Below are 26,300 nucleotides of genomic sequence, written 5' to 3'. Positions count from 1 at the left end.
GTGAATAAGAGCAAGGTTACTAGGTACAGTAGGGTTGAGGGTCAAGTCAATTGGGTGGTAAGTTTGAATGGAGAAAAACTGGAGGAAGTGAAGTGTTTTAGATATCTGGAAGTGGAATTGGCAGTGGATGGAATCATGGAAGCGGAAGTGAATCATAGGGTGGGGGAGGGGGTGAAAATTCTGGGAGCCTTGAAGAATGTGTGGAAGTCGAGAAAATTATCTCGGAAAGTAGAAATGGGCATGTTTGAAGGAATAGTGGTTCTAACAATGTTGTATGGTTGCGAGGCGTGGGCTATGGATAGAGTTGTGCGCAGGAGGGTGGATGTGCTGGAAATGAGATGTTTGAGGACAATATGTGGTGCGAGGTGGTTTGATCGAGTAAGTAATAATAGGGTAAGAGAGATGTGTGGTAATAAAAAGAGTGTGGTTGAGAGAGCAGAAGAGGGTGTTTTGAAATGGTTTGGTCACATGGAGAGAATGAGTGAGAAAAGATTGACAAAGAGGATATATGTGTCAGAGGTGGAGGGAACAAGGAGAAGTGGGACACCAAATTGGAGGTGGAAAGATGGAGTGAAAAAGATTTTGAGTGATCGGGGCCTGAACATGCAGGAGGGTGAAAGGCGTGCAAGGAATAGAGTGAATTGGAACGATGTGGTATACCGGGGTCGACATGCTGTCAATGGATTGAACCAGGGCATGTGAAGTGTCTGGGGTAAACCATGGAAAGTTCTGTGGGGCCCGGATGTGGAAAGGGAGCTGTGGTTTCGGTGCATTATTACATGACAGCTAGAGACTGAGTGTGAATGAATGTTGCCTTTGTTGTCTTTCCTAGCACTACCTCACACACATGAGGGGGCAGGGGGTTGGTTATTCCATGTGTGGCGAGGTGGTGATGGGAATGAATAAAGGCAGACAGTATGAATCATGTACATGTGTATATATGTATATGTCTGTGTGTGTAAATATATGTATACATTGAGATGTATAGGTATGTATATTTGCATGTGTGGACATGTATGTATATACATGTGTATGTGGATGGGTTGGGCCATTCTTTCGTCTGTTTCCTTGCGCTACCTCGCTAACACGGGAGACAGCGACAAAGCAAAATAATAATAATATAATATAAACACTCATACACACACACATATATGTACATATACATTTCAATGTATAGATACATATACATATATACACATGTACATATTCATACTTGCTGCCTTCATCCATTCCCATCACCACCCTGCCACACAAGAAACAGCATCCCCGCCCCACCTCCAGTGAGGTAGCACCAGGAAAAAACAAAAAGGCCACAATTGTTCGCACTCATTCGCTAGCTGTCATGTGTAATGCACCAAAACCACAGCTCCTTAATCCACATCCAGGCCCTACAGATCTTTCCATGGTTCACCCTAGACACTTCACATGCCCTGATTCAAAAGTTAAAATAGTAAAATAATAAAATAATTAAGAATAAATTCCTTATACATAAAATCAAAATCAACTTGAAATCAGTCAAATCTCATATCAATTATCTATTTCCTTTAAAAAACCAATCAAATCAATTTACAAATAAATTATTTGTTTCCTTTAGAAAACCAATCAAATAAAACAATTACAATCTTCTTCCAGTACATTCTTGTGTAAGTTTTTTCTCCTTCTACATGCTGAGAATATTATGTACATTTCCACAAGATAAGCCACTATTAATAGCAACTGAAACCTTTCACAGACTGAATGTTGGTCTCCTGCCATTGAGTCAATCTTGTGCCTGATCCTCAGCCTTGTTAGAACCACTCTTATGTCCGATCTTCAGCCTTGCTAGAACTTCTTTAATGTCTGATCTTCAGCCTTTCTAGAACTTCTTGTGTGTCCAATCTTGAGCCTTGCTAGAATCTGACTGTCAGCCTTATTGGAACTATATGTGCACCTTATCCTCAATCTTGCTTGAGTCACTTTGTGTGTCTGATCTTCTGCCATGCTAGAACAACCTAAGTGTCCGATCCTTAGTCTTGCTAGAACCACTTGTGTGACCGATCATCAGCCTTGCTAGAAAACCTTATGTTTCTAATCCTCAACCTTGCTAGAACCACTTGTAAGCCCAAACTTCGTTCTTGTTAGAACCACTTGTATTCCCAAACTTCAGCCTTGCTAGAATCACTTTTGTATGTCCGATCCTCAACCTTGCTAGAACCACCCGTGTGGCCAATCCTTAGCCTTACTAGAACCATTTGTATGCCCAATCTTCAGCCTTGTTAGAGCCATTTGTGTGCCTGGTCTTCAGCCTTGCTAACACCCCTTCTGTGCTCAATCCTCAACCCTGCTAGAACCACTTGTGTGCTCAATCCTTAACCTTGCTAGAACCACTTGCGTGACTGATACTCAGCCTTGTTAGAACCAATTTTGTGCACAATTTTCAGCCTTGCTAGAATCACTTAATGTGTCCAATCCTCAACCTTGCTGGAACTACTAGCTGTCTGCTGGAGTAAACACTGTAGCAAACGTATGCTCTAATTCTTTGCAGCTAGTTGTTTGTTATCCATCTCCATTCCTGCCTCAACCTACTGCAGACATTCTTGCATGTGGGGTTTCATACCCCTGCATGGGAGAGGAAAACAAACATTCCAGCAGGTAGCTATGGCTGTCTATGCTTAGTGATCAGCTCGTTTGTTCCCACAAATACCAGTACGAGTGGGGACTCAGCAACGGGATATCTTCTTGAGTCTTGACATCAATGCTATCCAGTCTTGAATCTCCCTCACCACTGGATGCAGCCAATGTCGATGACCAGCAAAGTACTGTAAGTAACACAATAAATCACTATATTTTGGTGATCTAGCTCCTTGGTCATTTCTGTTGCAGAAGGAATGGCAAAGAACTCAGCTGTGAAAATGGAAGATGCAGCAGGTACGCTACTTTGAACTGTCCTCCTGCTGTACACCAAAGCAAAGCCCATGTCTCTACTGGATTTGGGGCCATCAGTATATATTTCTCTTGAACTTTGGTGCCTTGAAGTGTGTTCTAGGGAATCTCTGCTTGGTTTCCTCTTTGGTACTTCCCATCTTCCCTATCATCACCAAATTCTTGCAGTGTGTCTGCACTGGACAGGTTCATGGTGGGACTTGAGGTACTCCAACAGCTAAAATTCTACAGAAATTCTAATTGAGATTTGTTATCCTTTCTCTCATTCTTCCTCCAAAGGACTGTCTATTTGTTCAAGGGTTGATCACAACCCTAAAAGTGGGAGAATCTGGATCTGTTTGTAACCTATTGGAGTGAATCATGCTCATATAATCTTGATGCAGTTATGGCAAGAAAGAGAGGAGATATAATCATGGAAACTACACAAACCTCAACCCATTATATGGTGACAAAGACGAAAATGGAGTTCAGTAGCCAGGAACCAGGGCTTTGTTGTGAGAGGTTCTATGCAAATTTATGGTGAAGGGATAGGAACCACATACCTATAGCCTTAAATACATAGGGAATTATAAGAAAGAGAAGAGAATACAAGATGCCAGAGAGCAAAAGAGCTCTATATGTGCAGTGAAAAAGATGTAGATGGCATTCTTGCCAACAAGCATTTGCAAAGCATAAGAGAGCAATGGACAAGCATAATTGGACAAGGAAGGAGGAACAAAGATCCCTTGAAATGAACACTGGACAAGAGAGGTGAAAATCCAAAACTTTTTCATAAATTCATTAAGTCACTTGTCAGTTAAGAGGTACCCAATCAGGTTAAGGCTAAAAATTCAAAGGGAAAAATTATTGGGGATGATGTAAGGATATGCAAGATGCAGAATACCAAGTCCAGAGCTTTTACAGTACAAGTATCTATAGCACCAACACCAAGGAGATGGATGGAGAAAAGGTTTAGGAAAACAGAGGTATCATGTGAAGACCAACAAAATACTAAAAGGTCTTGACCCCCCAAAAAAAACTCATGGTCCTCATGAAATTTAACCATATTTGCTGAATAAAACCAATTGAAATACTGTTCAAGATGATATTAGACAAAGGTAGAGTGCCAGGAGAATGGAAAGGAGCGATGCCATACCTATCTATAAGAAAGGAGGCTAGGGAGTCACTTATTACAAACTAGTCTCACTGAAAACTATCTGTAAGGTTCTGGAAAAGGTAATTAGAAAACAATGATGACTTATTAGAGGTGAGAAATGACATAATATAGACACACCAAAGTTTCAGGGAAAGGTCATGTGTAACAAACCTCTAAGATCTCTGCAGGAGAGAGTGCTCTGTAAGAGAAAAGGGGAAGCTAAATTGGTTGTTTGTATCTTGACTGCCAAAAAGCACTTGACACTAAATCACATGGGAGGCTGATCAAGGAGCTGGATCATGCATGAATAATAGTGAAAAGGATCATGCATGAATAATAGTGAAAACTTCTTCAATGGACAGATTATTTCAGTGGGAGGAAACAAAAAAATGCATGTTGGAGAAGCCTTCACTAAATGGGTTGAGTTGTCCAGCAAAGTGCTACACAGTTTGTTCTGGGACCATCACTCTTTTAAATCTATGCAACTGACTTGCCTGAATATATGGGCTCCAACCTAAATATATTTGCAGATGCAACTGTCCTGAGGAAAGTCAAAAGTGAGGAAGACTACATGAACTTACAAGGGAACCAAAACAGACTGCAAAGCTAGTTTGATACATGGTATTGTTGTGTCACTACACAGAAACAGAAGTGAAGTAATGAGGAAGAGGCAAACCAAGAAAAAGCCTCAATATGATTATTATCTAATGGGAAATAAGCTTCAGGATTGTCTGTGTGTGTGTGTGTGTGAAGGCTTTATGAGTCAATATCAACTTGTTGCCAGTCCCACATTAAGTGAATATCTAAGGAGACTAACTGTCTGCTGGCGAATATAAGAATAGCTTTCAAGAAAAAGGAAATACTTAGCAAACTGTCCATATCCTACATAAGGTCAAAATCAGAGTATGCTTCTCAAGGTAGGACAACATGCCCAAAGAAGCAAAAATGATACCCGAGAAGTTCCAATGGAGGGCAACAAAGATGGTGCAAGAATTAAGGGAGTTGAGTTACACAAAAAGGATAAGAGCTTTGAATTTGGTCACCTTGGAAGAATGAAAAGTGAGGGGTAACCTGATCACAACTTTTAGGTTTCTGAAACAGAGTAATGTTGTGGACAGACAACAGTTCTTTAACAGCTGTAGGAACAGAGCAGACAAAGGACACAAAATTAAGAAAGAAACATGTTAGAAAAGATGTAAAGAAGTACTTTAATAGCACAAGAGTGGTGGAAAAATGGGACAGAGTGTCTGAGGACATGGTTAATTCAGACAGCATACTTAAATTCAAGTACTATGATAATATAAAATGTTTAAGAGAAGGGGCCCCACGAGTGTTAAACTCCTTCCCGTACAACTGCATAATTACAAATATTTAATTACACACACTCACACACATTCACACATATAAGGATATGTGGGCTGTCATGGTGCAGCAGTTATAGTTGCTGAACATGATTCACACACGGGGCACCTAGGACTGAGTCCTGGGCACAGCAGTTGGTCTCCCTTGGAGATGGTCAATAAAGGGGTACTTGGCTTAGGCTGGGTTGTGTATGTGTGTGTGTGTGTGTGTGTATACATATACATGTAAAGACATGATATAAATTCAAGGTTAAGACAAGAGTGTAAAACTCTGTCCATGACACGCACATAGTAATCATACACACATACACGCACACACACACACACACACAAGGCTTCAATTTACAGGGGTATGTAGTGAAACTCAAAAGTTGGTCTGATACACAGCTGATGAAATTCAACCCAAGTAAATGTAGAGTAGGATGGGTCAAAGCGAAGAAAGTCCTCGATATGCATATCATTTGCCATGAAATAAGCTGCTGAAATCTGTTTGTGAGAAGTGCTTTGGAGCTGACATTTTCTCAAATCGCCAGAGTCCAGTGCTAGGAGAATAGCAATGGAGACAAACTATCTACTGGCATTCAAGTATATGGAAAAGGAAAATATTCAGCAGGCTGTTCTAATAATACATAATGCCAAAACTAGAAAATGATTCTGAAGCTTGGTCACCATTTTTTTTTTTTTTTTGCTTTGTCGCTGTCTCCCGCGTTTGCGAGGTAGCGCAAGGAAACAGACGAAAGAAATGGCCCAACCCACCCCCATACACATGTATACACATACGTCCGCACACGCAAATATACATACCTACACAGCTTTCCATGGTTTACCCCAGACGCTTCACATGCCCTGATTCAATCCACTGACAGCACGTCAACCCCGGTATACCACATCGATCCAATTCACTCTATTCCTTGCCCTCCTTTCACCCTCCTGCATGTTCAGGTCCCAATCACACAAAATCTTTTTCACTACATCTTTCCACCTCCAATTTGGTCTCCCACTTCTCCTCGTTCCCTCCACCTCTGACACATATATCCTCTTGGTCAATCTTTCCTCACTCATTCTCTCCATGTGCCCAAACCATTTCAAAACACCTTCTTCTGCTCTCTCAACCACGCTCTTTTTATTTCCACACATCTCTCTTACCCTTACGTTACTTACTTGATCAAACCACCTCACACCACACATTGTCCTCAAACATCTCATTCCAGCACATCCATCCTCCTGCGCTTAACTCTATCCATAGCCCACACCTCGCAACCATACAACACTGTTGGAACCACTATTCCTTCAAACATACCCATTTTTGCTTTCCGAGATAATGTTCTCGACTTCCACACATTCTTCAAGGCTTCCAGAACTTTCGCCCCCTCCCCCACCCTATGATCCACTTCCGCTTCCATGGTTCCATCTGCTGCCAGATCCACTCCCAGATATCTAAAACACTTTACTTCCTCCAGTTTTTCTCCATTCAAACTTACCTCCCAATTGACTTGACCCTCAACCCTACTGTACCTAATAACCTTGCTCTTATTCACATTTACTCTTAACTTTCTTCTTTCACACACTTTACCAAACTCAGTCACCAGCTTCTGCAGTTTCTCACATGAATCAGCCACCAGCGCTGTATCATCAGCGAACAACAACTGACTCACTTCCCAAGCTCTCTCATCCCCAACAGACTTCTACTTGCCCCTCTTTCCAAAACTCTTGCATTCACCTCCCTAACAACCCCATCCATAAACAAATTAAACAACCATGGAGACATCACACACCCCTGCCGCAAACCTACATTCACTGAGAACCAATCACTTTCCTCTCTTCCTACACGTACACATCCTTACATCCTCGATAAAAACTTTTCACTGCTTCTAACAACTTGCCTCCCACACCATATATTCTTAATACCTTCCACAGAGCATCTCTATCAACTCTATCATATGCCTTCTCCAGATCCATAAATGCTACATACAAATCCATTTGCTTTTCTAAGTATTTCTCACATACATTCTTCAAAGCAAACACCTGATCCACACATCCTCTACCACTTCTGAAACCACAATGCTCTTCCCCAAGCAGATGCTCTGAACATGCCTTCACCCTCTGAATCAATACCCTCCCATATAATTTACCAGGAATACTCAACAAACTTATACCTCTGTAATTTGAGCACTCACTCTTATCCCCTTTGCCTTTGTACAATGGCACTATGCACGCATTCCGCCAATCCTCAGGCACCTCACCATGAGTCATACATACATTAAATAACCTTACCAACCAGTCAATAATACAGTCACCCCCCTTTTTACTAAATTCCACTGGTCACCATACTCAATGAAAAACTAATAGAGAAGGTTCAGAAGAAAGCAACAAAGATGGTTTCAACACTGAGAGAGTTGACTTACAGGGAAAGACTTGAGGTCTTATATCTAACTACCATGGAAGACAGAAGAGTGAGGAGTAACCTGAATATAATCTTTAACAAAACCAACTTGGTGATGTAAAAAATGGACTTATAACAAGTAGAGGCCATAACACTGAATTAAGCAGAAAGTAGTTAAAAAGGATGTAGCAAAGTAATTTCTTAGTACAGGATAAGAACAGCAGATGAATGGACAATGTTAGCCTTTGTAAAAATACTACCCCTATAGAGAAAATGTAAGCCAAAGTCAACAATGATAGCCAGTGTACATAGTTAGTCCCTATGTAATGTCACGGTATGCCTCCTCTCAAGAGCTGCTGCAATGCTCATCTTATTCTTCCACTGATGGATATGAAATCACACTCCCTGGGCCTTGTGCTAAACTATTGCAATTTTCTCAATGATGTCATATGACTTTGTGTGCTCTGGATAATGCCTCAGGTCACAAGCTTAATACCCGGGTAGTTGGCGATTTTGGTCTTTACAAGAGGAGGTCCATCCACTAACTGATCCCATCATATCAACATCTTTAATCCCCATGGGTAAGTCAGTGACTTGAGATGCTTTCACTCTGCCATTATTACTTATAATGTAGCATGACTCCGGCTATACAAAAACATCCGAAGACTAACAGTCATTCTTAGGCAATCAACTGTGCCCAAATATGTTTAGCAACATAAACTGTGACTTAATCTGCTTCCCTACAGGAACTCATCGGTACCCTGTAATACATCAGCTTAACCTTGGAAATCTGGTAATGCCATCTCATTCTAGAGCATAATCAACTATGCCAAACATCTCTTCCCTGTACAACATAGATTCCTCCATCCTGTAACTGCGTCATAAAGACCAGGTAACAATGCAATTCTCCTACAAGTACTCTCTCCTCATCTCTCTCCCAAGCAACTTGTCCCTAAGTTACAGTGACCTGTCCTAACCAACAGAGCACTGTCATGTTCCCTGTGCTTTTGTGCCCTCTTTCAGCCAACAAACATCACAAACAGGATTAAACAACTCATACACCCGCTAAATTGATGGTACCAGAGTGATTGAGAGGTCAGATACGGTCTACCGGAGTCCTGAATAATGCTATGGTGCTATAGAGTTGGAACACCTCCTGAAACCCAGTAGCACAAGATCTGTGTTTAGATCAAGCAGAGGCAGTCCTCACCACCAACCAGACAGTTCAAGATGCAAAAAATACACCTCATTATTTCTGTGCTTCTGACAGACACTTTACAGGATTCATTGTTGTCCACAATCTGCAGACTACCATGAAATGTAAGTTGATGAAAACTGCCCTTATTTGTATCTTAGATGTCATCAGGAACCTGCAAATGGACCATCTTTTTGAGCGGCGACATGACATTACAAGTGGAAAATTCCACATCTGACCTCACTGGCCCATGCTGGGCTCTGACGCTCTGTTGGCACAAGTCTGTTACAAACCATTGTCACTGCCAGATCTACGTGCATTACTCAGTCTTTTTTTTTGCTTATTCTCTGCTTGGTGGGACAAAGATATCGTTGAATATGTCGAAAAGGCTTGCAGATAGCCCTATGGGTAACAGCAAAATAGCTGACATGGTTCTGAGTCAAGGTGACTGTAAAAATAGAGACGATGGCAATGACTTTCTTAACACTGCAGAAAAAGTGCCTATAGACAACATGGTGAAAATGTGTGATGGGCATACTGAAGGACTTGAGCAGCATGCATTCATAACAGAAAAAGAAATCATGTCAGTTTATAAAATCAATGAGACTTCTCTGAAAAAAAACAATTGTTAATGAGGCAGATGACTCTGGAGAAAACATTTACAAAAAGCCATCCAGCAGAATGCCTCCTCATCCCTAGAGGACCCACTTCCTGATCCCTCAACTACTTCTGATGTTCCTTCTCGCCATGATGTCAACAGTTATGTACCCTCCCCCTTAAGTTTCTCAGGCCATATGTAGTTCTAGTATTTGTCACTGCAATTATCTTCTTTTGCAAGCAGAGATCAAGTGCAAAACATCATTTTCCTATGAAATCTGAATTTCATCTTCACCTAAAATGACATGTTTGAGTGTAACATGACCAGCAACATTACTGTGTTGGAAATTTTTCTCACAGTTAGTTTTCATTACATTTACAGCTACCTGTAATTATCATAAATCAAATGCTTATTTGTTTTTGAATCTTAAACAAAACCTAAAAAATAAAATACTGTGTAATGTAACCTCTTAATCCAAACACAGCATCATAGGTAGAATATGAGAACCTGCAGTTTATTGTTTAGCCGCCAATACAGGTATTCTGCTGATGCTACTGTGCTACTTAGTTACCCTAAACACATTACTTTTTCATTGTATTACTGTAATTTCATATCTTTTACTGTTAAGTGCTTATGTGTAAATAAGTGTAAGAAAATGATTGCTTATTAGTGGCATAAAAATTCGGAGTCAAAAATGAAAATAAAGCAACCACAGATAGTCCACATGAGTGGCTGAGGTTGTGACACCTTAGCTTTCTGATGGTTCAGTATTGCACAAACTTTGTTTCATGAGCAAACTCATCAAAAATATTGTACAAATTACCTTCAGGCTAAGTATAGAAGGTGTATATGAAACATAAATGGATTTTGTGTTCAGACTTAGGTCCCATCCCCAAGATATCTCATTATGTATATGCAAATATTCAAAAATCCGAAAAAATTCAAAATCCGAAACACTTCTGGTCCCAGGCATTTCAGATAAGGGATACTCAACCTGTACTTGTGCAGGCACAAGGAAATCAGCAGCAGTTCCTCTATTACATACACAGTCTTTGGAACGTGTCCATGCCCCCTAATTGCCATGCATGCACTTTGTTTTGTGTGATTGAAATGACGAGAACAAAACCATGCTCTAGCCAAAGGCCATGTTAGGTGACAGGGATAACAAAAAAAAGAGAGAGAGAAAAAGAATGTACAAAATTAGTCATAGCTCTCCAACATATCCAAAAAGTGCTTGTCAACTGTGGACCCTGCCACTCCACTTTGCTGCAAACAATATCACAATACGCACTTTCGGCCGGATGCCTCTTACTTTATTCTTTGGACTCTAGCAGAAGTTAAGATGAGTGTTCCTCATAAGTAAGGTTCAACAATACATCATAGACTACGACACCATGGTACACAACAACCTTGAGAACTCTAAAAGTAACGAGCTTTGGCACTCTTCCAGATCAATACCACTGGACTTAACATATCTATCAAACCACTATGTCCCTCCCCAAGCTTAGTGTTTGAAGTTCATAATGGCAGAATTAAGCATGACACTAAATGTGCAAAGCATACTCCCTGCACATGATACTAAAGTCTGACCCCAGTCAGTAGCATCCTTGAGGTGACTACCAAACCCTAAATACATCCAGACTCCTACCCTATTTACCACCTACAAAACTCCTCCACTGACCTCCATGGCTGAAAGGTCTCTAAAGCTGACTTAGTTCATGCCTTTCACTATATTCCACCAAAACAGCAATAACTACCACCTTGGCCTTGTTTAAATTCATCCAAATGCCATTTGGATCATGAAGTGCAGCTTTGACCCTTCAACAATTAATAAACCAAGCACTCTGGGTCCTCTCAGACTGATGTGCTTACCTGGACAATGTCTGAGTGGTCAGCTATGTCAAGGAATGATGCTTATAACACCTTCATCAGCTCTTGGTACAGCTACAAGAATATGAAGTCCATCAACCACGACAAGTGCGAATTTAGCATCACTTCGCATACTCCCCACGACCACCAGGTTTCTGATGAGAGTATCCGCCCCCTGGAAGAGAAGGTGGATGCTATAAAAGATTTTTTCTTGGCCATCATCATCACTGAACTGCGCAAGTTTCAAGGTACTATCATCTTCTATCATCGTTTTATCACAAACTGTGTCAGCATCCTACATCCCTCCACAACCCCTCAAAGGCACTAAGAAAAGCTCTCGCTCCTTCCTAAAGTGAAACCTATTAAAGCAAAAATGTCTTTGCCACAGGGAAAAATGAGATCATGAAACACTTTCTATTTGCCTACCCTACAACAGGTGTACATACAGGCTTCCCTAGAGATGCCTCCTTATCCATCATGAGAGTTGTTCTCTACCAGTACAGTGACTTAAAATGGATACCAATCACTTCCTTAAACTTGCTGGCATGGAACTCCTGGAGATTTAGTGTCAAATAACACTTTAGGCATTTTGCTTACGACACATCTTAAGCAGGGCATCCTGCTTTGATATGCCTAATTCACACCGAAAAGAATTCAAAGCCCTCCACTCCCTCATCCACTAACACATCAGTGCAACACAATGCCTCCCTCCAAAAAAATGTGTGGCCTCAGATCAACACAGATGTCAAGTGCTTGGCCTACTCTCATTTCCATCACATCCAGGCCCCACTCACTCACTTCCCCTTCTGTCCCAAATGTTCAGTAAGGTGAACAATGCCGGACCTTTTTCTCAATAGCAGGACAAGTGCTACCACCTGATTTGCATCCACTGTTTTTCCAGATGGCTTGTAGCTATAACAATGTTGAATATATTAGCTGAGTCCACCATTCATTCCTTCATCTACAGTTGGGTTCCCTGGTTCAATATGCCCCCCACAGACAGACAAGGTTGATAGTTCGATGCAACCCTCTGGAAGTGCCTTCTGCATCACAGTCTGCAACTTTATATAGACGAAAAGTTCCATCAGCAACACAAGGTCTCACTCATTGTACATCTCTAATGTGAAACTTGGGTTTACAAACTCGTGCTAGTCCTACCCTGCATCTGCTCAGCAATGAAGAGAGATGTTTCTCATCTGAAGAACTTGCCTACAGCTCTACTCTCTGGCTTTCTGGTGATTTTCTCTCTCCAGCACTGTCCAGTGTCCTAGTTGACACTCTTACTTACCTTGAGAAAGTAAGTACTGCACTCTCTAATGTCAGCCTTGCCCAAACTTGCTACACCACTACTGGCTACATTCCTTGGTATTTCCATGAGCCATGTCTTTGCACTTCCGTAAATCAACAACCCTTGCTGAAGGGTCATGTGGGGCCTTTCAGGGTACAGCACTTCTACAGAATCACACACACTTCTCTATCAAACAATGTGTAAAGATAGTCCATCTCATTCGATCATATGAAGGCCACACACACCAGAACACATCTATTGAAATGCTTAATTCCACATTCGACTCAAAGTCATCCTTCTCCTCTCTCTCTCTCTCTATTGAAATGCTTAATTCCACATTCGACTCAAAGTCACCCTTCTCCTCCTTTCTGTTTTTATACTACTCATTTTCAACCAACATGAGTGCCAACCATGGATGGGAACTCCAGCCTCCTCTGCTAGTGCAGCAAATCCACCTCACATCCATGGAACATATCAGCACAACAAAATCCATGGTGCCACATCAAGGATCATGCCACCATAACAATGCATCCAAACCTACTTCCCATCCACCAACAATGGATAGGAAACACATTTACCTGCCCTCCCTTCAAGTAGCAGGTGTCCAGCTGCCTGAAGCACATGCCTAACTCTGCCCAGAAAAAGACCTATCCACACTGTATGCACCAGGCAGTGCATCCATGTCTCTACTGCTACACTAATCAGCAATTCCCATGAGGAGAAAAAGTAAGAGGGAAAGCATTTTACCAACCCAGGCTGTTTCCTCTTGGCACTGTTACAATTCTTAAAATCATTTCTGAATGTTTGGTGTGAAATAATTACTCCCATGACCTTGTAGTCCACTGTCACTATTTTCAAGAACTTTAAGAGGCCTTACGTGACCTATGGCAATGACTTAGTTTATCAGGTACCTAAGTAGGCAGATGATTCTGATTTTCACAGCGAAAGGTCCCGTGTCTTAAAGCCCACCAATCAACATCCCTCCTCTGTCATCATGGGCTCATAGTCACTGACCTGGGGTGCCTTTACTCCTTAATTACCCCTTGTTGCGCATTATAACCCTGGCCACATGAACAGCCGTCAGCTAATCATCTCAGTTAGCCAAGCTAGGTAATCAGCTCCAAACACACAATGATGCAACATGTGCCTCAGTACATCTTTTGCCATAACCTGCCCCACTCTGTTCCCCCATAAAGAATCCAAGGTACCCCATAATCACCTACAGAAGCTTAGCCATGTCAATGGCATTTCCCCTCAACAGTGCAAACATTTAGTCACTGTGACAATCTCTTCCCTGAAAGTACTTGTAATTAGTTATGTTTGCTATAGATGGAATGGTTGACCAGGCAAGTGAGACATAGTCTAGGGTAAAGCAGACAAGCTGCTTGTAGGTTATACAAAGGATTCCTTTGTTTAACAAAAAGTGAAACCAGAAAGAGTTTTGTGGGCATTTAGTTTGTTAGTGTAATCTTTAAAGGAGAGAATTGAACCACCTCTGAATCAAGAGCAATTTTCAAATATGCAGAAAATCAGTTCTACAGGACCTTGGAAATTCCTCCTCCCTCCTATAGTTGCACCATGAAGACCAAAAAACTATTATTCATCTTTTGTTCAGAACTTCTACCTCATCACTTTTACACCTCCTGCATTAGCAGCACCATCTTGTCCTTAAGCAATGAAGCAATGTTGTGCTATAGTGTTTCTGTGCCCTCTCAGCATATCAATAACACATAAGAGGTTTTACAGCTTAAGCAACCCATGCAAACAATTGCTATGTCTTTGGCAACCCATGCAAACAATGACAGCATAAGTAAACACCCAATACTAATTCAACGTTAGCCCATTTCAACAATGATAGCCCTACGGGTTCAACCAGAACATGTTTATCATTTTCTTACCAATATCATGACTTAATAATTCATCATCTGAAGTTTGTTACAATAAATAAAGTTTGTGACTGGTGACATGAGAAAAGGCTACGAAATAGTGATTAGGTTTTCCTCATCCCTCCAAGATATCATTAAAGTCTTTCTCCAATACTGTAAATGCTCAGCAATGACTAATTTAGGTATACTCTGAAAGAGGTGGAAGGAGGGAGTGTTGCAGGCAATGGCCAGTGTCCTGACTAGTGATGCTCCTCTACTTATCGTTAAATTCCTCACTGCTGCTCTTCTGAATATTGCCACTTCTGATTTTCACTCATTGCTAACTGCTCTGTTTTGAACCACTGACCTAAAGTTTTGTTGGAGACTGGGATGCTGTAGACATTCAGATATTCACACTGAATAGAACAATCATTGAAATAACAATCAAGGATCAGAAATAAAGTAATGGCTGTGTCAACTTACTTTAAACATCTGGTAGACATCTTTACGACTCACAGAGGGAAACTTGGTGAAGGAGTCTGTTGTACTCATCAGATCATCTGCAAGCAGAACAGTCATCAAACTAGGCTACACTACACCTGAAGTTCCTACACCAGCAGTAAATATCTACTAGTACTGATTCTTTAGCACTGTACTCAACATAAAAAAGATTCAAAACATATTCATCTGTTAGACATGTATGTATAACTCCTCATTTAGAAATCATTGTCCTAATCTCATAGACATATGCCCCATACATGACACCATCTTTATTGTTATTTAAACAAAATGGAGGCTAACTGATGGTTTAAGTTTAGCATTACAACAGCCCATAATAACTGTAAGGGTGTGGCTTGCATTGAACTGTTTGGTCTGTGACCATATAATCGACAATAGGATAGGATAAAGCAGAAAGGATGAAGAATGAAGGTCTAAATGTAAGATACCTAAAGATAAACTGATCCCACCTGTCTCACCAGGTAATCCCACAAGAACTGCTGAACTAACGAAAAAAATAACATATGACACATCTGTCTCTCCTATTTGAAGGAAACACATATTTCTAATGTCAAAAGTGCAGCCTTAGTAAATAGTGACTCCTATCCAAACCCATATAAGGTCAATCAATTATCATCATGAAGTCTTTTGCTCATATTGTCAGCAGAGTATATATAATATGTGATACAGCATTATGTGAAAAGCTACTCACAATCTTCAGGAGTCAGCGTAGCATTAGATTTGTCTGTAAGCTGGTCTAGTATGGTGGTGGATATGTTGGTCGTACTAGAAGTCTCTGTTGTCGTTTGAGAAGCAGACAAAGGAGGGGCAGCAGTTGAAAAGTGAGAAGTGGAGGAAGAGGCGACAGTCGAGACCTCAGAAGAGGAGGAAGAGGCGACAGTCGAGACCTGAGAAGAGGAGGAAGAGGCGACAGTCGAGACCTGAGAAGAGGAGGGAGAGGAGACACTTGGGAAGTGAGAGGTGGAGGGAGAGACAACAGTTGAGAAGTGTGAAGTCGAAGAAGTCAAGGTTGAGAATAGTGAAGTGGAGGAAGGGGATAAAGTTGATAAATGAGAAGGGGAGACAGACGCGACGGTTGACAGCTTCTCCCCGACATCCTCCTCTTCCTCACTCTCCTTTACATTGGCCAAAACCTCAATGGGCAAAATGTTGACAATGGGACTATCAGCAATGTCCCCTGAAGCTGCTGAGCGGCTACGGTGTCTATACAGCCCTCCTGTGGCAGCTCCTCCTGGTTCCATGGGAACTCCCTTAAACTCAGTCTGCAGTACCTTCATTATCTCCCGGAGTAACATGTCATCTGTCTTGTCACCAAACAGTGCTCGCCGACTCTTGGACCTGAGGAACTACAGATGCTAAATGTTAGGGGCCAGAGCAGGAAGTATGCATGCCATATATCATACACACACACACATGTACCCACATAATAAATATGACCGTGTGTATCCAATAATATCAATAAAGCAAAACTAAGGTTGTAAAGCTCAACTGAATCAAATATTTGCACATTTGTAACATTATCTGATCTACATTTTTTTTCATTTCCGGTACCACAAAGCCTAGTCAGACATCCATAACTTTCCTTGTCTTTATCATTCATGGACCAGTTACTGAGACTGGAGGGTTCCACCTAATCAAGTTTGCCTCAGTGTGACCTAACTGGCCCACAGTATGTGTCTCTAAAATACTGATTTACTTCTGCTGTTCAGGCCAAGACTTTCAAATGTATAAAGAAAGAAAATAAAATAATCCAGTATAAAAGAAAGCAGCAGGAGGTCTAGAGAAAGGTGCAAGGGTTGAAAAAGAGGGCAAATGAGAGTTGGGGTGAGAAAGTATCATTAAACTTAAGGGAGAATAGAAAGATGTTTTGGAAGGAGGTAAATAACGTGCGAAAGACGAGAACAAATGGGAACATCGGTGAAGGGGGCAAGTGGGGTAGTAATAACAAGTAGTGATAAAGTGAAAAGGAGATGGAGTGAGTATTTTGAAGGTTTGTTGAATGAGTTTGATGATAGAGTAGCAGATATGGGGTGTTTTGGTCGGGGTGGTGTGCAAAGTGAGAGGGTCAGGGAGAATGGTTTGAGAGAGAGAAGAGGCAGTGAAAGCTTTGTGGAATATGAAATCTGGCGAGGCAGCGGGTTTGGATGGTAATGCAGTGGAATTTATTAAAAAAGGGGGTTAACTGTGTTGTTGATTGGTTGGTAAGGATATTCAATGATGGATGGATCATGGTGAAGTGCCTAAGGATTAGCAGAATGCATGCAGAGTGCCACTGTACAAAGGCAAAGGGGATAAAGGTGAGTGTTCAAACTACAGAGGCATAAGTTTGTTGAGTATTCCTGGAAAGTTATATGGGAGGGTATTGAATGAGAGGGTAAAGGTATGTACAGAGCATCAGATTAGGAAAGAGCAGTGTGGTCTCAGAAGAGGTAGAGGATGTGTGGATCAGGTGTTTGCTTTGAAGAATGTATGTGAGAAATACTCAGAAAAACAGATGGATTTGTACGTTGCATTTATGAATCTGGAGAGGGCATATGAGAGGGTTGATAGAGATGCTTTGTGGAAGGTCTTAAGAGTATATGGTGTCAGAGGTAAGCTGCTAGAAGCAGTGAAAAGTTTTTACCAAGGATGTAAGGCATGTGTACAAGTAGGAAGAGAGGAAAGTGATTGGTTCCCAGTGAATGTCGGTTTGTGGCAGGGGTGTGTGATGTCCCCATGGTTGTTTAATTTGTTTATGGATGGGATGGTTTGAGAGGTAGATGGAAGAGTTTTGGAGAGAGGAGTGAGTATGCAGTCTGTTGTGGATGAGAGGGCTTAGGAAGTGAATCAGTTGTTCTTCGCCTATGATGCAGCTCTAGTGGCTGATTCAAGTGAGAAACTGCAGAAGTTGGTGACTGGGTTTGGAAAGGTGTGTGAGAGGAGAAAGTTACAAGTAAATAAAAAATAAGAGCAAGGTTATTAGGTTCAGATGAGTTGAGGTAAGTTTGAATGGAGAAAAACTTGAGGAAGTGAAGTACTTTAGATATCTGGGAGTGGATTTAGCAGCGGATGGAACCATGGAAGCAGAAGTGAGTCACGGAGTGGGAGAGGAAGTGAAGGTTCTGGGAGCACTGAAGAATGTGTGGAAGGTGAGAACATTATCTTGGAGAGCAAAAATGGGTACGTTTGAAGGAACAGTGGTACCAACAATGTTATATGGTTGTGAGGCAGGGGCTATAGACAAGGTTGTGCGGAGGAGGGTGGATGTGTTGGAAATGAAATGTTTGAGGGCAATATGTGGTGTGAGGTGGTTTGATCAAGTAAGTAATGAAAGGGTAAGAGAGATGTGTGGTAATAAAAAGTGTGGTTGAGACTGCAGAAGTGTGTATTGAAATGATTTGGTCACATGGAGAGAATGAGTGAGGAAAGATTGACAAAGAGGATATATGTGTCAAGAGGTGGAGGGAATGAGAAATGGGAGAACAAATTGGAGGTGGAAGAATGGAGTGAAAAAAGATTTTGAGCGATCGGGGCCTGAACATGCAGGAGGGTGAAAGGCGTGCAAGGAATGACTGAATTGGAATGATGTGGTATACCAGGGTCGACCTGCTGTCAAATGATTGAACAAGGGCATGCGAAGCATCTGGGGTAAACCATGGAAAGTTTTGTGGGGTCTGGATGTGGAAAGGGAGCTGTGGTTTTGGTGCATTACACATGACAGATAGAGACTGAGTGTGAATGAATGTGGCCTTTGCTGTCTTTTCCTAGTGCTACCTCATGCGCGTGTGGGGGGAGGGGGTGCTGTTTCATGTGTGGTGGGGTGGCAACGGAAATGGATGAAGGTATGAAGGCAGCAAGTATGAATATGTACATGTGTGTATATATGTATAAGTCTGTTGAAATGTTTTTTTTTTTTTGCTTTGTCGCTGTCTCCCGCGTTTGTTGAAATGTATAGGTATGTATATGTGCTCGTGTGGGCATTTATGTATATGCATGTGTATGTGGGTGGGTTGGGCCATTCTTTCATCTGTTTTCTTGCGCTACCTCGTTAATGCAGGAGACAGCAACTAAGTATAGTAAATATATATATGTATATTTCCCATACTTGATTTCTGCCATTTCCAGTGTTGCGAGTTAGTGCTAGGAACAGACATCTGCTTACATCTATTCTCTACCTATCATGTGCACTGCACTGAAACTATGGTTCCCTATCCAAAACCAGGCCCAACAGACCTTTTCATGGTTTATCCTAGATGCTTCACAAGCCCTGGTTCAGTCCACTGAGAGAACGTACAGCCCAGTATATCACATCGTTCCAATTCACTGTGTGCATGTTTTTCACCCTCCTACATGTCCAAGCCATGATCACTCCTAATTTTTTCACTCTATCCTTCCATCCCCAAACTGGTCTCCCTGTTCTCCTTGTTCCCTTCACTTCAGACACATCTAGCTTCTTTATCAACTTTTCCTTGCTCATTCTCTCCATAAGTTCAAACTAATTCAGTACATTAACTTCAGCTCTCTCAACCACACTACTTTTATCATTACACATCTCTCTTACTTTTCATTATTTACCTGATCAAGCCACCTCACGTCACATATTGTCCTCAAACATTTAATTTCCAACACATCCATCCTACCCCACACAGCATCATCTATAGCCTATGCCTCACATCCATATAATATCTTTGTGACTATTACTCTCCAAACATGTCAATTTTTGCCCTCCCAGGTAACATTCTCTCTTTCTGTACATTCTTCAGTGATCCCATAACCTTTGCTTACTCTATGCATCACTTCCATGGTTCCATTTGCTGCCATGTCTCCTACCATGTATTTATAACATTTCACTTCCTTTTTCTCCATTCAAACTCACACCCCAACTAACCTGTCCCTTAAACTTGCTGAACATGATAACCTTGCTTTTACTTGTATTTACTCTCAACTTCCTCCTTTCATACACTCTTTTAAACTCAGTCACCAATGCCAACTTCTACAGTTTCTCACTCAAATCCACAAACAGTGCTGTATCATCAGCAACAATAACTGACTCACTTCCCAGGCCCTCTCATCTCCCACAAACTGCATACTCATCAAGTCTGAACTGATACCCGATTATTGTGAACACCAGAGGTTGGCTGGCAAACCAAAGGGTCCAAGACTAGCATTTACCTCCCTCACCAACCCATCCTCAAACCAATTAAACAACCAAGGCAATATCACACAGCCCTGCTGCAGAGCAACCTTCACTTGTATCCATTCACTTTCCTTTCTTCCTACTCATAAATGTGCTTTACACCCCTAAAACCTTTTCATTACTTATAGCAGTTTTCCTCCTACACCACATATTCCTAAGACCTCCCACAAAGCATCTCTATCAACTCTTATCATATGCTTTCTCCAAATCCATAAATGCCACATACAAATCCATCTGTTTCTCTAAGTACTTCTCGCACACATTCCTTGAAGCAAACATCTGATCCACACATCCTCAAAGTAGATCAATTCTGAAACCACACTGCTCCTACCCGATTTGATGCTCTGTGCATGCCCTCATCCTCTCAATTAATACCCTCTGTGCAATTTACCAGGTATACTTAACAAACATGTCCCTCTGTAGTATGGACACTCACCTTTATTGCCCTTCCCTTTATATAATGAAACTATACATGCATTCCAGTCCTCAGCCACCTCACCATGATCCATAAAAAACACTCTAAGTCTTTACCAACCAATTAACAACATAGTTATCCTTTTTCTTTAAAAATTCTTCATAAATTCAACTGCAATACCATCTACTCCAGATGCCATGCCACATTTCACTTTAAGCAAGGCTTTCACCATCTCATTTGTCTTCAAAGCACGTTCCATGACTAACACCTTGCATGCCACCCTAACCTAAACACCCTACATCTGCCACTATATCATCAAATACATTTATCAGTTCTTCAAAATACTTACTCCATCTCCTCCTTACTTCATCTCTACCTGCTATCACTTCCCCTTTCGCCCCCTTCACTGATGTTCCTATTTCTCATATTTTTTTTGCACATCATTTACCTCCTTCCAAAACATCTTATTCTCCCTAATGCTTATTGATACTCACTCAACCTAACTCTCATTTGCATTCTTTTTCAACCCCCACACTTTCCTCTTAACCTCCCGCTGTATTTTCTTATTCATTCCCATCACCTGCATTCCTTTCCTGTAAATATCACTCGAACGCCTCTTTATTAATCTTTCACATGCAACTTTCCTTCTTCATCCAGTCACTCACTACTCTTTCTAATCTGCTCAAGTCCTACCTTTTACATGCCACATGCACCTTTGGCATATGCCAACATTGCTTCCCTAAGAATCCCCTTACTTCATTTACTCTAATATTTTGCCATTCTGCACTCAATCTCTCCTGTTATTTCTTTGCACAAGTCTCTTTTCCAAGCTCATTTACTCTCACCACTCTCTTCCCACTGTTACTGTCTCCTCTTTTTCAAAATCCTCAACAAATCTTCACCCTTGCCTCCACTAAAAAAGAAATATTCAACCAGTTGTACACCCTTCAGAACATTTACATCCAAAAGTCTCTTTTACATGCATATCATTTAATATGTAATCTAATAATGCTCATCGACCACATATCCTATTCACTTACCTATACTTGTGTATGTCTATCTATTCAAACCAGGTATTCCTAATCATCAGTCCTTTTTCAGTACACAGCTCCACCAGCTCTTTACCATTTCCATCAGCAACACTGAATTCCCATGCCCTCAAGCTATACCCTCAACTTTCTCATTTCTCATATCTAAATCAAACATCACTAATACTCGGTCTCTCACATCAGTATGCTCAACCGCTCCAAAATACACTTACCTTTCATGGTCTTTCTTCCTATGGCCAGGTGCATAAGCACTTATAATCATCCATCTCTCACAATCCATTTTCTTATTTCCCCATACCATTCTAAAAGTTACTTCATTACACTTTATCACACTCCCACAACTCCTGCTTCAGGTGTAGTGTTATTACTTCCTTATTTCTTATCCTCTCAACAGCTCCTGACTTTATTTATAAGACATTTCCACAATATTCTCATTTACCCAAGCTTGAGCTTTGTTTCACTCAGAGCCAAAACATCCAAGCTTCTTTCCTTAAACATATTACCTCTCCTCTCATCTTAGTTACAACCACTCTCATTCAGACACCCAAGCCCGAGTTTATGTATATATACATACATATAATGGTAAGGATCACAATTTTGCTCGTGATCAAGTATATTCCTAAGAGTCCACGGAGAAAATGAAACACGATATGTTCCCAGGAGCACTTTCGTGTAATATTCACATCATCAGGGGAGACACGAGAGAAATGTAACAATCATTTGATGTACAGCCAGATGTAGCTAGGACGCCATTTGTTAAACATGCAATTGTCCCAGACAGACAACGAGCGTATCATAAACTTATTATATGGCCAAAGTGAATTGTTTACAAATTTTATCAACAGTAAAGTTATCCAATTTGTATAGACCATCATAATATCACTGATATTAAGATTGAAATTCTTTGTGTATTTGATAATAGAAGATTCAATGATATTTCTCGTGGTACTGGAGTTAATGACAGATGGCATTACTCAAGACAATGATCATAGTTTTTAACGTGATTAAACAACGCAATACCACGAGAAATATCATTGAATCTTGTATTGTCAAATACACAAAGAATTTTAATCTTAATATTAGTGATGGTCTATACAAACTGGATAGCTTTATTGTTGATAAAATTTGTAAGTTTATGATACGCTTGTTGTCTCTCTAAGGCAATCGCATGTTTACCAAATGGCGTCCTAGCTACATCTCTTCGTTGTATATCAATTGACTGCTATATTTATCTCTTATGTCTACCCTGATGATGTGATTAGTACACAAAAGTACACTTGGGAACTTATCGTGTTTCACTTTCCCCGTGGACTCATAGGAACATACTTGATCACACGCAAAATTGTGATCCTTCCAACATGGATTCCAATATATATATATATATATATATATATATATATATATATATATATATATATATATATATATATATATATAAGTTTTAGATATCTGGGCGTGGATCTGGCAGCGGATGGAAACATGGAAGCGGAAGTGAATCATAGGGTGGGGGAGGGGGCGAAAATTCTGGGGGCCTTGAAGAATGTGTGGAAGTCGAGAACATTATCTCGGAAAGCAAAAATGGGTATGTTTGAAGGAATAGTGGTTCCAACAATGTTGTATGGTTGCGAGGCGTGGACTATGGATAGAGTTGTGCGCAGGAGGATGGATGTGCTGGAAATGAGATGTTTGAGGACAATGTGTGGTGTGAGGTGGTTTGATCGAGTAAGTAACGTAAGGGTAAGAGAGATGTGTGGAAATAAAAAGAGCGTGGTTGAGAGAGCAGAAGAGGGTGTTTTGAAATGGTTTGGTCACATGGAGAGAATGAGTGAGGAAAGATTGACCAAGAGGATATATGTGTCGGAGGTGGAGGGAACGAGGAGAAGAGGGAGACCAAATTGGAGGTGGAAAGATGGAGTGAAAAAGATTTTGTGTGATCGGGGCCTGAACATGCAGGAGGGTGAAAGGAGGGCAAGGAATAGAGTGAATTGGAGCGATGTGGTATACCGGGGTTGACGTGCTGTCAGTGGATTGAATCAAGGCATGTGAAGCGTCTGGGGTAAACCATGGAAAGCTGTGTAGGTATGTATATTTGCGTGTGTGGACGTATGTATATACATGTGTATGGGGGTGGGTTGGGCCATTTCTTTCGTCTGTTTCCTTGCGCTACCTCGCAAACGCGGGAGACAGCGACAAAGTATAATAAAAAAAAATAATAAAAAATATATATATATATATATATATATATATATATATATATATATATATATATATATATATATATAGAGAGAGAGAGAGAGAGAGAGAGAGAGAGAGAGAGAGAGAGAGAGAGAGAGTTGATAGAGATGCTCTGTGGAAGGTATTAAGAATATATGGTGTGGGTGGCAAGTTGTTGGAAGCAGTGAAAAGTTTTTATCGAGGATGTAAGGCATGTGTACGTGTAGGAAGAGAGGAAAGTGATTGGTTCTCAGTGAATGTAGGTTTGCGGCAGGGGTGTGTGATGTCTCCATGGTTGTTTAATTTGTTTATGGATGGGGTTGTTAGGGAGGTGAACGCAAGAGTTTTGGAAAGAGGGGCAAGAATGAAGTCTGTTGTGGATGAGAGAGCTTGGGAAGTGAGTCAGTTGTTGTTCGCTGATGATACAGCGCTGGTGGCTGATTCATGTGAGAAACTGCAGAAGCTGGTGACTGAGTTTGGTATAGTGTGTGAAAGAAGAAAGTTAAGAGTAAATGTGAATAAGAGCAAGGTTATTAGGTACAGTAGGGTTGAGGGTCAAGTCAATTGGGAGGTGAGTTTGAATGGAGAAAAACTGGAGGAAGTGAAGTGTTTTAGATATCTGGGAGTGGATCTGGCAGCGGATGGAACCATGGAAGCGGAAGTGGATCATAGGGTGGGGGAGGGGGCGAAAATTCTGGGGGCCTTGAAGAATGTGTGGAAGTCGAGAACATTATCTCGGAAAGCAAAAATGGGTATGTTTGAAGGAATAGTGGTTCCAACAATGTTGTATGGTTGCCAGGCGTGGACTATGGATAGAGTTGTGCGCAGGAGGATGGATGTGCTGGAAATGAGATGTTTGAGGACAATGTGTGGTGTGAGGTGGTTTGATCGAGTAAGTAACGTAAGGGTAAGAGAGATGTGTGGAAATAAAAAGAGCGTGGTTGAGAGAGCAGAAGAGGGTGTTTTGAAATGGTTTGGGCACATGGAGAGAATGGGTGAGGAAAGATTGACCAAGAGGATATATGTGTCGGAGGTGGAGCAACGAGGAGAAGTGGGAGATCAAATTGGAGGTGGAAAGATGGAGTGAAAAAGATTTTGTGTGATCGGGGCCTGAACATGCAGGAGGGTGAAAGGAGGGCAAGGAATAGAGTGAATTGGATCGATGTGGTATACCGGGGTTGACGTGCTGTCAGTGGATTGAATCAGGGCATGTGAAGCGTCTGGGGTAAACCATGGAAAGCTGTGTAGGTATGTATATTTGCGTGTGTGGACGTGTGTATGTACATGTGTATTGGAGCTTTAGTTTCTTGGCGGCTTGTTGACCCCCCACAGGAGCGAAGACGCAGTCAGACTATTCCTCAGCACAGAGGGTAGAGAAAGGTGACCCTTGTTCTCCATGAAACTCATAGCGACCACTAAAACAATGTCTATACACAAGAATCCTTCCTCTACCCATGCCTCTGATGTCGACCTTCCTCTATTTGTAAGTCCAGAATTAGCATGAGAATACCTATTATAACTCCAGAATTAGCATGAGAATACCTACTACAACTCCAGAATTAGCATGACAATACCTATTATAACTCCAGAATTAGCATGAGAATACCTATCATAACTCCAGAATTAGTCCTGAGATTACCTAACTCCAGAATTAGCATGAGAATACCTATAATAACTCCAGAATTAGCATGAGAATACCTACTATAACTCCAGAATTAGCATGAGAATACCTATGTTAACTCCTAAATCCATATCCTGGCTGCGCACTGAGTGTATTCACATTCTCCAAAGACCAGACTTTTAACTCTCCACTGAGCATTATTTTATTCCCCCCCACTCGGCTTATTCTCTTGGGATGTCCATTAAGATCTCAAATATCCGAGCTGAATATTTGCAGTCTAAATAAAAAGCAACACAAAGGTATACAGCAACACAAAGGTATCGTGACGTCATGAATACGTAAATCTAAACTAAAAATTATCTCCCTCCAAATCAGAAATCAATGAAGTGACCAGAGGCCTTTTTGTAATATGGAATGAACTAGACGTTCAACAGTGTTCACTACGTAAATGAGGGTATATGATGCTTCTGAAACCATGAACAAAAGGTTTTACCACACACAATTGTGATAATGGGACATAATAACAGACACCACCAAAAGATACCAACGAAGAATGTGTTTATGTACGGTATATTCCGCCATGCCCAGGTCGTGGACTACCAGTTACCAGAACGTGTGGGGATTTTGACATTAACGACCGCAAAGATACTATTACATAACTTCGCAAAAGATATATATATATATATATAT

At 41.1% G+C, this 26,300-nt stretch overlaps 1 protein-coding gene across 2 annotated transcripts in view; it reads right to left on the bottom strand.

Moving 5' to 3' along the window:
• LOC139750812 (uncharacterized) overlaps window positions 1-26,300 on the bottom strand; it is a 105,439-nt gene that overhangs the window by 68,481 nt on the left and 10,658 nt on the right. For both annotated transcript variants that reach the window (XM_071665577.1, XM_071665575.1), the window contains exons 7-8: window positions 15,827-16,481; window positions 15,100-15,176 (exon numbers count right to left, since the gene is read on the bottom strand). In XM_071665577.1, the coding sequence (XP_071521678.1) occupies window positions 15,100-15,176; window positions 15,827-16,481 (732 nt within the window). The remainder of the gene's footprint in view (window positions 1-15,099; window positions 15,177-15,826; window positions 16,482-26,300) is intronic.

Source organism: Panulirus ornatus, chromosome 10 (genome assembly GCF_036320965.1).
Source record: "Panulirus ornatus isolate Po-2019 chromosome 10, ASM3632096v1, whole genome shotgun sequence".
Classification (NCBI taxonomy): domain Eukaryota; kingdom Metazoa; phylum Arthropoda; class Malacostraca; order Decapoda; family Palinuridae; genus Panulirus; species Panulirus ornatus.
The sequence above is the reverse complement of the archived record's forward strand: the minus strand, read 5'-3'. Positions and strand labels throughout refer to the sequence as shown.